Source organism: Medicago truncatula, chromosome 8 (assembly GCF_003473485.1).
Source record: "Medicago truncatula cultivar Jemalong A17 chromosome 8, MtrunA17r5.0-ANR, whole genome shotgun sequence".
NCBI lineage: Eukaryota > Viridiplantae > Streptophyta > Magnoliopsida > Fabales > Fabaceae > Medicago > Medicago truncatula.
Window position 1 is genome coordinate 28,445,366 of NC_053049.1, and position 18,426 is coordinate 28,463,791.

At 34.5% G+C, this 18,426-nt stretch overlaps 1 protein-coding gene and 1 pseudogene across 2 annotated transcripts; both read right to left on the reverse strand.

Moving 5' to 3' along the window:
- Positions 1–1,725: 1,725 nt before the first annotated feature.
- LOC11408681 (disease resistance protein RPV1) lies at positions 1,726–8,362 on the reverse strand. 2 transcript variants are annotated; one of them, XM_024771742.2, is made up of 5 exons: positions 7,632–8,362; positions 6,063–7,185; positions 4,874–5,203; positions 2,790–4,370; positions 1,726–2,597 (listed from the first exon to the last, which is right to left on the reverse strand). In XM_024771742.2, the coding sequence occupies exons 1-5, from the start codon at positions 8,108–8,110 to the stop codon at positions 1,887–1,889; spliced, it is 4,224 nt and encodes a 1,407-aa protein (XP_024627510.1). In that variant the 5' UTR covers positions 8,111–8,362; the 3' UTR covers positions 1,726–1,886. The 2 variants fall into 2 exon arrangements, with proteins under 2 accessions (XP_024627510.1, XP_003628577.1); XM_003628529.4 differs by having other exon boundaries at positions 1,887–2,597; positions 2,790–4,367.
- Positions 8,363–10,848: 2,486 nt separating this feature from the next.
- On the reverse strand, positions 10,849–17,624 carry LOC11409979 (disease resistance protein RPV1-like; annotated as a pseudogene).
- Between the last annotated feature and the right edge of the window lie 802 nt (positions 17,625–18,426).

The following is an 18,426-nucleotide window of genomic DNA, read 5'->3' on the forward strand; positions in this document are numbered from 1 at the left end:
GAAAGGAGGAGGCTATAGGAGATATTGCTCCAGAGGTGTTCTGCAGAAATTTCGGTTGGATGTTTCATAATGGCATAATCTTTTTGGAAATATTTGGCTCAAGAGAGTATTGATCATGACCTATTGTTATATGTTTTTTTTGTCAAGTAACCCGGTGGTTTGAAATTCACCTTTTTAAGGTGAATAAGTGGGATGCCTGGGGTTCGAACGTCGGTCCTTGCATATAATACGCAATGTGCGTTAAGCTCACGGGGGACAACTTATTGTTATATGTTACAAAATATAAATGTTTTTTTTTTTTTTTCAAAATAATTATTATATCATTTAATGTGTAATTTTGACTTTGGTATTTGAATTTTAGTGTGGTAGCTTGTTAGAAATTCGTAAAATGCAAATGCCGTTTCCTGCATCGATTATACCTAGGTTGATGCTTAACATAGGGTTTGTGCCATCTGTGCAATTTTTGTCCTTGATTGTTTTTCATATTGTGAAGACAGAAATTGGAACATGTCTTGTATCTAATTATTTGTCTCGAGTTTGTGATTTTAATAGTAGTTTGAGGGATAAAAAGGCGCAACATGCAATTGTGTTAAAGCCAGATACTTTGATATTTAACCTTTTTCTTGATGCTTGTGTGAGGCTTAAGTTGTGTTTGAAAGGACTCCGTCTGATTGAGTTAATGCTGCAGACGGGGACAGTAGCTGATGCACACTCGATTGTGATAATTTTGCAGATTTTGGATATGAATGGTTTGAGATATGAAATGATGGAATTGAAATGTCATATTGATGGAGTTTCGGCTGCTTATGTTCAGCATTATTGTCAATTTAATGATAGTTTGTCAAGGCTTGCACTTGGTTTCCATTTCAGAATATTTATGCACTAATTGTTGCTCTTGCTGTGTTCAATGCATTTAGTTGACACAAGAAATCAATTCATTCAGCTCATTGCTAAGCCATTTGGTTTCTGCCAAGTCAATTTTTTTACTAAGAGAGGCAAATCCACAAGACTCATTTTCTTCTTTTTTTTGGGTACAAACTAGACTTCTTTTCATTTGGTTTATAAATGTCACCAAAATAATTTTAACTCCTACAAAGCTAATACCTCATAGACAAAATCTCTCACGTTCATTCCTTCTTATGGACACACCATCAGTCATCAATGGGTCATTTTTGACATGGTTAAGTTCTTCAAATTAGACTTTTGGCTGGAAAACTACACTATTAATGAACATTCACAACAAAATACACAACCCTACAAGAAAACAGTTATTCTTATTTCCAAACTATATTAGTTTAACTTATTCTCAATCCAAGATCACTATATGCCAGAAACAATGAGATGTTAACATGTATGCCAGAAACAATGGCAATTCTGAAGGGGAATATGTTATTTTAATCACAAGCATTAGTTGGTGAAAACAATCATTCAATCAGAACTAGGTAGTAGTAGTATGTATCAATCTTTTTCTTTCAGCAATTGACATAAACCTCAACCAAAACCAACCCAACAGCACAAAGAATAGATTAAGCAGAAAGGCAAGAATGGAATTGCCTTTAGAACCAAGTAATCTAGTTCCAACCTCTTCAGACAAGATGATGATTTAAATTGTAGATCCAAAAGTATAGCCAACGTTAGAGAGGTCAGAAGAAGGTAACTTATTCTTATTCTTGATTATAGAAAAAAGATTTATCTATTCTTATTTCGAAAATTAATCAGTACATATACAGTACTACTAAATATATTTTTTTTTTTCTTCCAAAAGAAGGTAACATATATGTCAGAAAGGCAGAAACAGTAGCAATTCTGAAGGAGCAAATGTTGTTTTAATCAAGAATTTTTCAGTGAAAAAGCAACCATTGTCTCAATGAACTCGATAGCATGTATCAATCTTTTCTTTCAGCACTTGGCATACACCTCAACCAAAACCAACTAAACAACAGAAATAATAGACTAAACAGGCAGAGAATAATGTAATTGCCTTCAACACGAAGTGATCTAGTTCCAGGCTCTCCATTTTCGTGCTCCAATTCATGTTGACACTCATCTTCACTCTCAGTGGCACAGGTAGCATCGACACCTTCATTGCAAGTGTTAAAAAACCTGGCCAACCTTTCTGAAACAGATTGTAAACCTTTGTCCAACGATTCTTCATCTCCATCATAATCATCATCCCCTTCAAAGATTAAATAAACTCCGCATTTCTTCAACCTCAATCCTTTATCAAAAGGAGGACTTCTCGTAGTCACACAAAATGTATCAGCATCTTTTAAAAAGGCTACTAATTGATGGTAATTCTGGAACCTACACAAGTGTATGTGATCTACATTTGTCCTTGGCACCCCACGAATGTTTAACGTTGTACCAAACTTTTGTTTCCCATGTTTGAAGACTTTTCCTTCAACATCAATGATTCCAGGCATTTCTTCTCTCTTTATAGGTATATGAATATTGTGGTTAATTGAAACAACAACACCTACAACTACACTTGTTAGCTCGAGATTTTTGCGATTGGAAAAGCTTACAGTTTCTCCTGAAAACCATTCAGGTAACTTGGTTCCTGGCATGCTCAAGTTCTCAAAATTTCTCAGTGCAACCTATAATACAAATCATTCATTAAGTAATAACCAACAAGAAGCAATTTCGGTCTGTTTACTTTTTAATTTTTAATTATGAAATATAGAAGATGAAAGCAAACCAGAGAAAATGCATTTCCCAAAATATTAAAAAAAAATTTGACAGTTTTTCATTGAATCGAAATATATGAGCAAACAGAATGAGAGAACAACCTTTGAAAGTCTTTTGCATACTTTGGAGGAGCATGCATTGCAACCGCTCAGGTACAATCTTTTCAAAGACTTCAAGCATTCAAGACCTGGAATATCAGCCACTTTCTCGCAATTTGTGAGTTCCAACTCCTCCAAACTCTCTAAACTTGACATGTCGTGTATAGTTTCTAATGCATAGCAATTACTAGCATTTAGCTTGATCAAGCTTGAAGGAAGTAAGGGGAGAGAAATCAGCTCCGTGCAATTTGGCAGTGAGAGTTCCTTGAGAATGGAAAGGCCTTTCAAGCTAGAAGGAAGGCTGTGAAAATTGTTTTGGTCCAACTTTAAAGTCTCTAATAGTGATAGCTTCTCGAAATCGTCCGGAATTTTTCCCGATAATCTCCAGGCACGGGCATCCAACTCATGTAGCAAGGTCAGATTACAGAAAGAAGGCGGTAACACAAAAGAGCCAGTGTTCTTCACTGATATTGGAACTAAATGAGGCCTCTTTGCCATTCTGAGTGTTCTCAAGCTTGAGAGCATACCGAAACTTTCAGGCAAGTCTACCATAGCTGTTTCCTCCATCTTTAAATGACATAGAGACTTCAGGTTTCCTATAGAAGCTGGAAGCTGTTTAAGCATTCTACATCTGCTCAATGTTAAGTTAACAAGATTTTCCAATAATCCAATCGACACTGGCAATTCTCTGATATTTCCATTGATTATGTTCAGTGTATTAAGAGATGTTAGGTAGCCAATGGATTCCGGTAATGATTCAAGATTGCTACAATTCCCAATCTCAAGTTTCCTAAGTTGTTTCAACTCTCCAATCTGATCTGGCAGATATCTGATATAAGTTCCATCTAAGTCAAGTTCAATAATTGAGGCCAGAGTTTTAAACGAGTCGGGCAATTTACTGAGTTTACACTTTCTAACTAGTAAAGTCCTCAGATAGGATAAAGAACCAATGGTGGAAGGGAGTTCTTTAATCCCACTGTTGGAAGCCAAAAGTTCTGTCAACGATTCGAGATTTCCTATAGAATCAGGCATTAGAGTGAGACCTTCACACCCCATCAAACTTAATTTCTCAAGGTTTTTCAAGAAACCGACAGTGTTGGGTAATTCTTGTAAACCTGTTTCATAAAGAGATAATTCTTGCAAAGCACATAGTTTTCCAATGCAGTCTGGTAGTCTTCTCAAATGTGAGCAACGATCTAAAACAAGTCGTTCAAGTTTGGTCAAGCGAAAAATGGACTCGGGCAACTTTACTATGGCAGTTTTATCAGCAGCAAGGGTTTTCAGTGATTTAAGCATGCCTATGTTTTCTGGTAATGCTTTTAACTTGGAGCATTCAGAAAGAATGAGGCTCTCCAGATGTTTCAGTCCAGATACATCACTAGGAAGTTCAATCAAGTTTTCACAACGTGTCAAATTCAAATTACGCAAAGTAGTTAAACTGCCAATGGATTCATGAATCCTTGTTAGATTAATGCAGTTCGCCAAATTAATTTTTTCTAGGCCGAGACACCAAGATAAATCAGGGATTGCAGCAAGTTGGTAGCAGTTGGAGAGGTTCATGACCATTAGGTTCTCTGGTACCTGCTAAACAATGTGATGTTATCTTACAAGATATTATATATGTTGAAAATGATATTTATTTGATAAGAAATTGTATATTTGTTGTATGCAAAAGACCACTAATATCTATATTTTATTCTAGTACTAGACTCTATTAAATAAGGAAATCATGAGTATGGTAACAAAAAAAACAGAAAGGATATCATAGAATTCAAAGTAACATGAAAATAAATCCTGATATATAATTCGTTATACTCTTCATTACTATATATTACATTCAAAATATTGTTTGACGTTTTCATATATTCTAGCAATATTGTTAGAAATGGAGAGAATCTTGACCGCCTGTTAAGCATTTTTAACAACTGTGATTTCAGAAAATTATTTTAAAGGGAACTTTGAAATTCCAAAAACTGGTTTAACAAATGTCCAGATTCACTAAAGAAAATAATTGTGAATAAGGTTGCAATCACCAAAGTTTGTGCAATCATGATTAAAATTATGCTTAATATAGCTAAAGCATATACCTTTTGACTTTTCAATCCCCACAAGCTTTTAATTTTCTGGCCATTTGAGAGATCAAGGACGGCCAGTTCACGTGGCAAAGTGTCCAAAGATATGCATTCTAAAGGACATCCTCGCCATTGTAGCCACTTCAGTTCATCCGGAAGAAACTTACCTTCCAAACTCAGATTATTGATCTGAAGCAACCTCAAGCTAACCATCGGTTCAAACGATTTTGTATCAAGCATAACTTGGTTATATTTCTCTGCTTGAGGTTGAGGAGGATAATTTTTACTCCACTGGTTTGATCTTTCCTTGAAGTCTAGTACAATTCCTTGTATGCATCTTGTTCCCTACATTAAAAAACAAAGAGGAGTGTTGAATATCACAGAGGATTATTCTCATAAATTTCACGAAATACTAACATATATGTATATTTATTTATGAATTATCATACAGTTATTTAATGTATTCACGCGTCAGGACATCGGTGGTCGTTAGATTGAGATCGGACAGTTCAAAGAGCGAATGGATTTTTTTTAAATCCAAAATACTGAACTTTAAATTTCAATTATGATATCTTGATCCAATAGCCACCAATGTGCTGGCTGCGTCAATGCGTGTAATTTGTAACCACAAGTAACCCAAATTCAGTTACTTCCTTCTTATGACAACAACCATATATGGAAAGAAAAATTTGTAATGAACCAATCATATGTATTGGTTGACTCTTATGACAACAACCATTTTCTAAAAAAAAAAGAAAAAAAACTAAAACAGATCGAAGTTTTTGTATGCTTATGAAAATTGACATATTTGAATTGTTTTAATCTATAAAACAATATAGCATGCAGTTTTTTATACTATCCAAAAGAGGCCCGTTAGAAAAACACTAAACCCAACAAAGTTAGTAATATATTAATTAGTTTCTAGTGTTTCTGCATTATTATAAAAATTTGGTCTCCAAGTCAAGTTTTGTCTGTTTGTCTTATTTTATTGTCTTGCCCATTCTCCACTTGGCTGCACAAGAGCACCAGCAAAAATGAAATACCTTTTTAAATAAAATATTAATGAATGATTTTGGACACTTCTAGTTTAATTATATCTAAGGCTTTGCAGCTTAAAGTGTCTTATATGGCTGCTGAAGCATTTCACATCAAACTATTGTATCTTAATCCATGCATGCATTTTGCAATGTTTCTAACTCTTTACCTTCTTACTCTTCAAAACAGACATGATTTCAGCACGATCCCACAATCTGCTACGCATCCCAGGATCAACATGGTTTTCATCAAGAACAATCTGTCTTCCCATATCCCTAATTTGATCATGCATCCACAAGGTATTGTCCTCTCTTACTTTGATTAAGCATTTTTCTACAAGGACCGTCGTGGCTATCTCTCCTCTAAAACCACAGCCTCTCAATACATCAATCACATCGTCGCGCTTCATGCCCATCTGAACAAAGAAACATGCAATATCAAGGAATATACATTTCTCTTGTTCGTCCAACCCATCATAACTTATCTTCAACACATCATGAAGATTCCCAGGGCGAATAGTTTTCAGCTTCTTAACAACATCCTCCCATTCGTCCACCCTTCTCTTACCAAACAGAAAGCAACCAAACACTTCCAAAGCCAATGGCATTCTTCCCGTAAGAGACACAATTTGCTTTGAAAAACTCAGAAAGTCTGGTGGAGGATCCTTTTTCCTCAATGCATGGTAACTGAATAACTCTAGAGCTTCTTCAGCATACAATTCTGTAACTTCATACAACTCATTGACATGTTTTTCAGGCAAAACAGTTGTATCTCTTGTTGTAATTATTATACAGCTTCCTTCATGAAACCATTCCCTTTTACCAATCAAAGCATCAAGCTGATTAACATGATCAACATCATCCAACACTAACAGAACTCGATTTTCACGAACTATTCTTTTGATAGTAGAAATACCAACTTTGACATCACTGATAAAACTCCGAGTTCCTTCTTGAGAAGAAAGATCTTTAATAATATTGTTTTGAATAGAAACCAAACCATCATCTTTAGATGCAAATTGTCTCACATTTGATATGAAGCATCTACGCTCGAAACGACCAACAAAACTATTGAAGAGAGCCTTAGCAAGGGTTGTCTTGCCAACACCACCCATCCCATACAACCCCAAAACCTTGACATTGTTGGATTGGAGTTGTAACAAATTTATCACCTTCTCAACACGTTCATTGATCCCCACAGCAAACTCAGACACAACCATTGGAGTATTACTCAACTCCTTCAAAACCCTTTTCACCAAACGACGTATCAGATTCTCATGATCGCCATCATCACTGAGCAACAAAAAATACAAAGAGTAAAGAAACAAAAGTTATTAGTAAGAATCAAAAGAACAATCCTTGAGAATATAGAGAGTAAGCACCACTGATCAAAACTTATTATTCAAGTAATTTCAAAAATAGTTTTAATTGAAATTAAGCGTGCTTCAACGAGCATAATACCAAAAACAGTGATGCAGCACTGACACTTCAGATTGAGGGGCAACACATGTTGATATATAATTTTATGTAGTCACCAAAGTTCCGCATTCACATAGTTAGTGACCGTTGGATCGAGATCAGACAATGCAGATTTCAAGATGAGTATCTACTTGAAATCTGCAGTGTTTGATCTTGAGTTATTAGTGGTATCGGTGTGTGGTGTCCGTGTAAGTGACACTACTTCAACTACCATTACAAAATAAAATAAAAAAAATGGTGATTACAAAATATAGATATACCTAGAATTGAAAACAAAGCCAGCAAGACCACCTATTTTAAGCATAGAGTCTCTCCACTTCAAAATTTTATCTTTTTCATTTGCAAACCTCTTTTCAAGATAATTAAACCCATCTTGAAAAGGACCCAATTGTTTCCTGACATGAGATGGATCAACCTTATAGAAAACAGGAATAATAAGCCTTTCAAGATCACAAATCCTGTTGAGTTCATCAAGACACCAATGAGAATCAGCATAGTTAGGTGAAATGATAACAATGGAAGCAGCAGAGTCATCAATGGCTTCAAGAAGAGTGGTAGCTATGTGGTCCCCACGGTCCAAACCCTCATCATCCATGAAAGCACGAACACCTTGTTTGTGTAATGATTCATACAGTTTTTTGGTGAAACATTCGCGAGTATCTTCTCCTCGGAAACTCAAAAACACATCCCAACGTAATCTGAATGCTCCTCCGCCTGAAGAAGATGATGACATCGTCATGGTTGGTTTCTGTTAATTACTACTTCTACTTTTGTGATTATGATTTTGGTTTCTTAAGAGAAGTAATCTAATATTACGTGAAATTGGATTTACTTTACTTTTGTAAATTGGTTGGTTGACTCAAAGTATAAGTTTGTTTCTTGAATTGCACTGTAACTATAATAATATTAGACAGAGACAAGCACTGTGTATTGTCTGTGGCACGTGGGAGTGTGGATACTCGAAGGAAGACTTGACTTCGTTGCTACTTTCCTTCAAATCCCTGTATATATGATTAGAGAAAAAGAAATGATATTTGTACGAATTTTCTTTTGACAATGAGAAAACTTTCTCTTTTATACATATTTGTAAGTGATTTCTAAGATAATGGAATCTTTCACTTTATAAATAAAAGTTGTAACTCTTCACCAACAATTATAATTCTTCATTACAATCTTTCATATATATTGGAACTTTTAGTAAATGAGTGATGTTGTGAAAGTGACTCAAAATTGAAGCAGAAAATCGGTGGCCGAATGGTGCAATTCGGGGGCTGATTTTGACAACAGGAAATAAACAAGAAACGTATTTTCGGGCTTAGATTTGTTCCAGTTTTATTGAGGATTCTTTTACTATAAATATAAGCTTTGTATCAGAGGAAACCTTGAGATAGAGGGGGCTGAAACAAGGGTTTAGAAAGGCAACAATAAAATTAGGGTTGTATATAGTTTGTCTCTTGGCAACAAACACTAGGGTTTGAGGGTTGATTCACCTTGGAAAACAATATTAGGATTGAGTCTCTTGGTTACGAGAAGAAATTGAGACATTGGGTAGAATTAGGCAGAAGACTTATTCTTGTAACTCATTGATATCTCTTTTGTAAAATTACTCATCATTATAGTGGAACGGAGGGCTGCTCTCTCCCCCAGACTAGGTAAATTTGGACCGAACTAGGTCAACAAATTCTTTTGTGTTCTCTCTTTCTTTTCTCTCGCCGTTTTCTACTTTTGGATTGTGTTTATAATTGCTTCATACACTTTATTTTGGTTGCTTGATTATCACTTTCTCCACACATCAAGTTTGTTATTGGTGTGTTTTCTCATCGAATTCACAACAAGTGCTTAATGAACCCTTGCATTGATTCAAGTGTATATTATCATGAGCTTTGGCAATTGAGTGCTTGATGAACCTTAATATTGATTCAAGTGTATATGATCATAACATTTTGGCAAAAGGATGCTTAATGAACCATAAAATTGATTTAAGTCAAATGGGTGTTTTCTCTCATGTGAATGGTCATATAATGCACTATAAATGTTTGGCATTAATTTGGACAAACAATAACAACACAATTTTGGACAGAATTTTGTTACATTAACAACATAATTCTCCATCATTCTCATACTCTAAATCATCCATCAATTGTCTAATGCATGAGTGAATTGCTTGAACCATAAATATGTACAATACTGTTAGGAGATACGCTAGGTGTGGTTGTGCAATACACGTCAAGGAACTCATAGTACCCTGAAGGGGATTCGCCGGTCATTCCTATTGCATCCATTATACAGTTATTGGTGGGGGCGAATCGTACTTAAAGGTTAGTGTGGCAACCCCATGCACTTTGAGTTTTACATGCTTAACCATCAAACTTTTCAGGTTTCAAGTGCAGTAGTCTCTTCCCAACAATTAAGATATACAACAATCTTTGAAATTTATGTGCACACTTCATCATATTCATCTTCATTATCTTCTTGGTTAAGTTATTGCATCAGACCCCCAACACAAGTTGTAACAATCTTTAGGTTCGATTTATGATTTACCTGTAATTAATGGCTGCAATTTTTTGAGAGAGGTGAACGCTCACATTCTCATCCATGACCATGGTGAACGGTAAGCAAATTCCTTTTATGAATATATATTATGGAAATTTATGGATAAATATTTCATATGTGATGTGTTTGTGTTAATTTTTTTTTTTTTTTGTCAAGTAACCTAGCGGCATATGGATAAATATGTGATTATATTAAAATGGATCCACAATACCATTTTTCTTCAAAGTGTGTTAGATTTTGCTAGATTATTAGGAAAAAACAAATGTTGAGGGAGTAAAGCGTAGATTTTAACATAAGAGGGGAAGTGAATGTAATTCAAGCTTCTCTCAAGGGAGGGGAGTGAAATATTTTCTGATATGTTTTGAAAAAGAGGTAAGTGAAGTGTATATTTTAAAATAAGAGGACTGGGGAGTGTAATTCAAGCATCTTTGAAGGGAGGGGAGTGTAATTTACTCTATTTTAAAGTACAAAAAAATTATAAAGGAAACAAATGGATTTTAGATAAAAAAATATATATATATATATATATAGGAATGTTTCCGAGCATGCTGACTTGACTTTTTAAAATTTTTTATTTATTTTTTATTTCTAGATGTCATTTATGTTATTAAATAAGTTAAAACATTTATACAAAAATTAAAAACAAAATAATATTTTTATTTTATTTTCCCCTTTCTCTTTCCTTCAACGTTCCTATATCACATGATCTTCATCTCTCCCATTCACCATCATCGTCAACAAACACGAACACATAATTTTTTTCAACAAAAACCAATAACATAAAAAAAGTTAATAAAAAAATTCTGGAATTATGGATTTCTTCTCTCTCTTTTTTTTTTGAAAGGCAGATTTCTTCTTTTAAAAGATCAAAAAAAGAACAGAATTTCTCTCCTCCCTCAAATCCCTTCCTCCTAGGTGAATTAATTTTGGTGTTGAAGCATCTTCCCTTTTGGGTGTGTAAATTACAAAAATGGTTTCTATTATATATATACAAAAGTAAGAGGGCATATCAAGTGAGAATGAGTATCTTAAGAAACATTATTTGGTGATTAAACATTATGTGTCAATCTTTTCTTTCAGCACTTGACATACACCTCAACCAAAACCAACCCAACAGCACAAAGAATAGATTAAGCAGAAAGACAAGAATGGAATTGCCTTTAGCACCAAGTAATCTAGTTTCAACCTCTTCTTTTTCCTCCTCCAATTCATGTTGACCCTTATCATCTTTACTCTCTGCGGCATCAGCACCTTCATCGCATGTTTTAAAAAACCTGGCCAACCTTTCTGAAACAGATTGTAAGCCTTTGTCCAACGATTCTTCGTCTCCTTCATAATCATCATCTCCTTCAAAGATTAAATGAACTCCACATTTTTTCAACTCCAACCTCTCATCAAAAGGAGGATTTCTCTTTGCCACACAAACTGTATCAGAATCTTTTAAAGCGGATACCAATGGATGGTAATTATTGCACCTTCGCAAGTATATATGTTGATCATCTGTCCTTGGCACTCCGCCTATGTATAGACTTGTACTAAAAATTTCTTCTCCAAGTTTGAGAACCTTCGCTTGAACATCAACCACACCAGACATTTGATTTTTCATATTATTTTGCTTAATTGAAAAAATAACACCTATAACTACACTTGTTAGCTCGAGATTTTTGCGCTTGGAAAAGCTTACAGTTTCTCTTGATAACCATTCAGGTAATTTGGTTCCTGGCATGCTCAAGTTCTGAAAATTTCTCAATACAACCTATCATATAAATATTCCACAAGTTACAAATATACGCAACAACAGGCAATAAAAGGCTCATTTACTTATGGTGTTTCTAGTTTCCATTTCCTCTGAAAAAACAAGTAGATAAGATATTATGAGTTTCTGAAAAGATAAGATATTATTGAAATTTTTCAAAGATAAGATATTATTGAAATTTTTGAAAATTTATTTAAAACTTGATAGAATATTTTTGAAAATATTAAAAACAATGTTTTTAGTGTTTCAGGAGATGGATTCTCTCTAGTTAGCTTTCATCTTTTTCAATCATAATAATAAAGAAAAATCCATAGCAAAATGTCATCAGAGCTATCCACATACAAAGTAAAATATGAAATAGAAAATGTTGTTGAAAAGTAAACAGAGTAACAGACGATTAGTACTCATTTTTATTAATCTTTATTATTCACTGTATCAGGATTTATGGGCAAAGAGAAGAAGATAAGAACCTTTGAAAGTCTTTTGCATACTTTGGAGGAGCAAGCATTGCAACCACTCAGGTACAATCTTCTCAAGGATTTCAAGCATTCGAGACCTGGAATATCTATCAGTTTCTTGCAATTTGTGAGTTTCAACTCCTCCAAACTCTCTAAATTTGACATGTCGTGTATAGTTTCTAATGCGTAGCAATTATCAGCGTTTAGCATGATCAAGCTTGAAGGAAGTGATGGGAGCGAAATCAGCTCTGTGCAATTTGGCAGTGAGAGTTCCTTGAGAATGGAAAGGCCTTTCAAGCTGGAAGGAAGGCTGTGAAAATTATTTTGGCCCAAATTTAAAGTCTTTAATAATGATAGCTTCTCGAACTCGTCCGGAATTTTCCCAGACAATCTCCAGGCACAGGCATCCAACTCGGATAGCAAGGTCAGATTACAGAAAGAAGACGGTATCACAAAAGAGTCAGTGTTCTCCGCATATTTGGAAACTAAATCAGGATTCTTTGCCATTCTCAGTGTTCTCAATCTTGAGAGCATACCAAAACTTTCAGGCAAGTCTGACATTGCTGTACCCATCATCATTAAGTGACATAGAGATTTCAGGTTTCCTACAGAAGCTGGAAGCTGTTTAAGCATTTTACATTGGTTCAATGTTAATGTAACTAGATTCTCTAGTAATCCAATTGACGCTGGCAATTCTCTAATATTTCCATTGACTATGTTCAGTGTAGTAAGAGATGCTAGTTGGCCGATGGACTCCGGTAATGATTCAAGATTGCAACAATTCCCAATCTCAAGTTTCCTAAGTTGTTTCAACTCTCCAATCTGATCCGGAAGATATCTGATAGATGTTCCATCTAACTTAAGTTCAATGATTGAGGCAAGATTTTTAAATGAGTCAGGCAACTTATTGAGAAGTTTACAGTCTCCAACTGATAAGATCCTCAGATAGGATAAAGAACCAATGGTAGAAGGGAGTTCTTTAATCCCACTGTTGGAAGCCAAAAGTTCTGTCAACGATTCAAGATTTCCTATAGAATCAGGCATTAAAGTTAGAGATTTACACCCAATCAAACTTAATTTCTCAAGGCTTTTCAAGAAGCCGACAGTGTTGTGTAATTCTTGTAAACCTGAATGATTAAGAGATAATTCCAGCAAAGAACATAGTTTTCCAATGCAGTTTGGTAGTCTTCTCAAATATAAGCAACTATCTAAAACAAGTCGTTCAAGTTTGGTCAAGCGAAAAATGGACTCCGGCAATTTTACTATGGCAGTTTTATCAGCAGCAAGTGTTTTCAGTGATTTAAGCATGCCTATGTTTTCTGGTAATGCTTTTAACTTGGAGCATTCAGAAAGAATGAGGCTCTCCAGATGTTTCAGTCCAGATACATCACTAGGAAGTTCAATCAAGTTTTCACAACGTGTCAAATTCAAATTAAGCAATGTAGTTAAACTGCCAATGGATTCATGAATCCTTGTTAGATTAATGCAGTTCACCAAATTAATTTTTTCTAGGCCGAGACACCAAGATAAATCAGGGATTGCAGCAAGTTGGTAGCAGTCGGAGAGGTTCATGACCATTAGGGTCTCTGGTACCTGCTAAACAATGTGATGTTATCTTATAAGATGTTATTGATGTCGAAAATGATATTTATTTGATAAGAAATGATATATTTGTTGTATGCAAAAGACCAATAACATCTATATTTTATTCTTGTACTAACTCTTTATTAAATAAGGAAATCATGAGCATGGTAACCAAAATAACAGAAAGGATATGATAAAATTCAAAGTAATATGAAAATAATTCTGAGATATAATACATTATACTCTGCATTACTATATATTACATTCAATACATTGTGTGACGTTTTCATATACTCTAGCAATATTGAGCAAACGAAAACAGAGCAAAAGTTCTACTAACATTGCAGTTCCTGATTAAGGAATTCAAGTTTTAGGCTTTACAGTTTTCTCTTTATCTATTTGTAACTATTAGTAGCATTTAACATGCGAAGTATAAAGTTCCTTTTTAGATAAAGAAAGGACTTGTCAGCGTGCGAAGTAGCATTTTCATGAAAAGACCAAGTATAAAGAAAAATATGTTTATGCATTTTTAAAACTAATCAATAAGCAAAAAATTGAACAATGATTTTTTTTTTCTTTATAAAATGAAGCAGCAATAAGAGAAAAGAATCTGACAATAGTATTCAGGAAAAATGAGCTCGACCACACTTCAAGGAGTCAAATTCATCCATAATTGACTATGTATTAGATATATTAACCATGTCTTTATCAATATTATCTTTAGCAAATAAACTTGTTTGGGGTAGTTACATTTACATTATTATTAGAGTTGCTAAATATACAATATATACTTACTAAAATAAATTCTTTTTTGAGTAGCCAAGGCCACCTTATTCATGTGAAAGGCGACTCCTATGCTAGTGAAGGAGTTGAGATCCTCTCGATTTCTGAAAAGAAATGGCCGACTTCGTTTATGAGGAAATATAAGAAATGAGATAATGGTAGAACCCATTTTTAATAATAATTTTAAAATTAAGTTCCACCGATTCCTCATGTGTGTCTATCTCTCATAAATGAAGCGTTTCATTCCTTGTGAGAAATGGAGAGAATCTTGACCACCTTGTTAAGTATTTGTAACAATTGTGTTTTCAGAAAATTATTTTGAAAAGAACTTCGATGTTTCAAAAACTGGTTTAACATATGTCCTGATTCACTAAAGAAAATAATTGTGAATAAGGTTGCAATCACTAAAGTTTTGCTATGCATAATATAGCTGAAGCATATACCTTGTGACTTTTCAATCCCCACAAACTTTTAATTTTCTCGCCATTGGAGAGATCAAGGACAGCCAGTTCACGTGGCAAAGTGTTCAAATGTATACATTCTAAAGGACATCCTCGCCATTGTAGCCACTTCAGTTCATCTGGAAGAAACTTACCTTCCAAACTCAGATTATCGATCTGAAGCAATCTCAAGTTAACCATTGGCTCAAAGGACTTTGTATCAAGTGTAACTTGGTCATATTTCTCTGCTTGAGGTTGAGCAGTTGATCTTTCCTTAAAATCTAGTACAATTCCTTGTATGCATCTTGTTCCCTACATTAGAAAAACAAAGAGGAATGTTGAAATCAAACTCTTTATCTTAATCAATGCATGCATTTTGGAATGTTTCTGAATCTTTACCTTCTTACTCTTCAAAACAGACATGATTTCAGCACGATCCCACAATCTGCTACGCATCCCAGGATCAACATGGTTTTCATCAAGAACAATCTGTCTTCCCATATCCCTAATTTGATCATGCATCCACAAGGTATTGTCCTCTCTTACTTTGATTAAGCATTTTTCTACAAGGACCGTCGTGGCTATCTCTCCTCTAAAACCACAGCCTCTCAATACATCAATCACATCGTCGCGCTTCATTCCCATCTGAACAAAGAAACATGCAATATCAAGGAATATACACTTCTCTTGTTCCTCAAGCCCATCATAACTTATCTTCAACACATCATGAAGATTCCCGGGCCGAATTGTTCTCAGCTTCTCAAGAACATCTTCCCATTCTTCCAACCTTCTCTTCCCAAACAGAAAGCAACCAAACACTTCCAAAGCCAATGGCATTCTTCCCGTAAGAGACACAATTCTGTAACTTCATACAAGCTCATTCTTCCAAGCTTCTTCAGGATACAATTCTGTAACTTCATACAACTCATTGACATGTTTTTCAGGCAAAACAGTTGTATCTCTTGTTGTAATTATTATACAGCTTCCTTCATGAAACCATTCCCTTTTACCAATCAAAGCATCAAGCTGATTAACATGATCAACATCATCCAACACTAACAGAACTCGATTTTCACGAACTATTCTTTTGATAGTAGAAATACCAGCTTTGACATCACTGATAAAACTCCGAGTTCCTTCTTGAGACGAAAGATCTTTAATAATATTGTTTTGAATAGAAACCAAACCATCATCTTTAGATGCAAATTGTCTCACATTTGATATGAAGCATCTACGCTTGAAACGACCAACAAGACTATTGAAGAGAGCCTTAGCAAGGGTTGTCTTGCCAACACCACCCATCCCATACAACCCCAAAACCTTGACATTGTTGGATTGGAGTTGTAACAAATCCATCACCTTCTCAACACGTTCATTGATCCCCACAGCAAACTCTGACACAACCATTGGAGTATTACTCAATTCCTTCAAAACCCTTTTCACCAAACGACGTATCAGATTATCATGCTCGCCATCATCATCATCACTGAGCAACAAAAAATACAAAGAGTTAAACAAACAAAAAAAGAAAGTGTAGCAGAATCAAAAGAACAATCCTTGAGAATATAGACAGTAAGCACCACTGATCAAAATTTATTATTCAAGTAATTTCAACAATAGTTTTAATTAAAATTAAGCTTGCTTCAACGGGCATAATACCAAAAAGAGTGATGCAGCACCGACACTTTGAGATTGAGGGGCAACACATGTTGATATATAATTCTATGTAGTCACCAAAGTTCCGCATTCACATAGTTAGTGACCGTTGGATCGAGATCAGACAATGCAGATTTCAAGATGAGTATCTACTTGAAATCTGCAGTGTTTGATCTTGAGTTATTAGTGGTATCGGTGTGTGGTGTCCGTGTAAGTGACACTACTTCAACTACCATTACAAAATAAAATAAAAAAAATGGTGATTACAAAATATAGATATACCTAGAATTGAAAACAAAGCCAGCAAGACCACCTATTTTAAGCATAGAGTCTCTCCACTTCAAAATTTTATCTTTTTCATTTGCAAACCTCTTTTCAAGATAATTAAACCCATCTTGAAAAGGACCCAATTGTTTCCTGACATGAGATGGATCAACCTTATAGAAAACAGGAATAATAAGCCTTTCAAGATCACAAATCCTGTTGAGTTCATCAAGACACCAATGAGAATCAGCATAGTTAGGTGAAATGATAACAATGGAAGCAGCAGAGTCATCAATGGCTTCAAGAAGAGTGGTAGCTATGTGGTCCCCACGGTCCAAACCCTCATCATCCATGAAAGCACGAACACCTTGTTTGTGAAGTGATTCATACAGTTTTTTGGTGAAACATTCGCGAGTATCTTCTCCTCGGAAACTCAAAAACACATCCCAACGTAACCTGAATGCTCCACCACCACCACCACCACCCGAAGAAGATGATGATGACATCATCATGGTTTGTGTTGATGATTCTTTGTGATTATGATTTTGGTTTGTTTCTTGAGAAAAGTAATTTAATATAGTATAATATGAGAAATAATGCTAATACATGTGAATATAGCGTTTACTTTACTTCACTACTTTGATACTATTGTTAATTGGTTGACTCCAAGTATAGTTTTGTTTGTTGTAACTATGTCTATAACCCACAAAGACAGCACTGCGTCTTGTCTGTGGCATGTGGGAGACCTTGTTTGACTTCGTCAACTTCCTTCCTTCATTATACAATTAGTTACGATGCGTTAGATAATGGGAAAATGAAAGGAAGTACTTGACTTTGACAGAATTGACCGACGTTCACTAGTTTACGTTAGATACCCTTAATTAATACTATCAACTTGTCTTCAAATATAAAAAGTCAAATATTATCTTTAAATATAAAAAGTCAAATATAATACACATACAGACAAAAATAATTTAAATTTAATATTAATCACATACAAAATAGACACATTAATTACATTAACAACTTTATTTGACTTCCTCGCTTCTCTTCTTTTTTGTTTTTCCAATATAATAGAAATTTACGATAAAGGGTTGATGTCTATCTAAGGTAGAGAAGATCTTTGTATTCAACTAAGGTATTTACATCTATGTATTTTCATTGTAATTTCTCTAAAATTTATAAACTTCCTTCATTTTCAATGGTTACGTCTTTTTTCTAAAATTTCTCTTTCACCGTCCAAAATTCGAACCTCCCACATTGTCATATTTTTCAAGGTTTTGTTTTAAATCATCACATTTCAAGGCTTTTCAAGTACCAAATATAAGGTAAGGTCGCATTCATTAGAAATATTGTCCTTTAATATGAATTGTTTTTCTTTTACAAACTAAAATCATTGGGATTATATATTATGAATGTGTTCGGTATGTGTTGAATCTACTTTTTTTTTTTTTTGTCATTGTGTATTTTAGTTTATTTGTATGTGTGATTTTGATTGTTTCAGATATGGACCAACAACCCAACCCTATTAGACGTGACAGACCTACAATGATTGTATTTG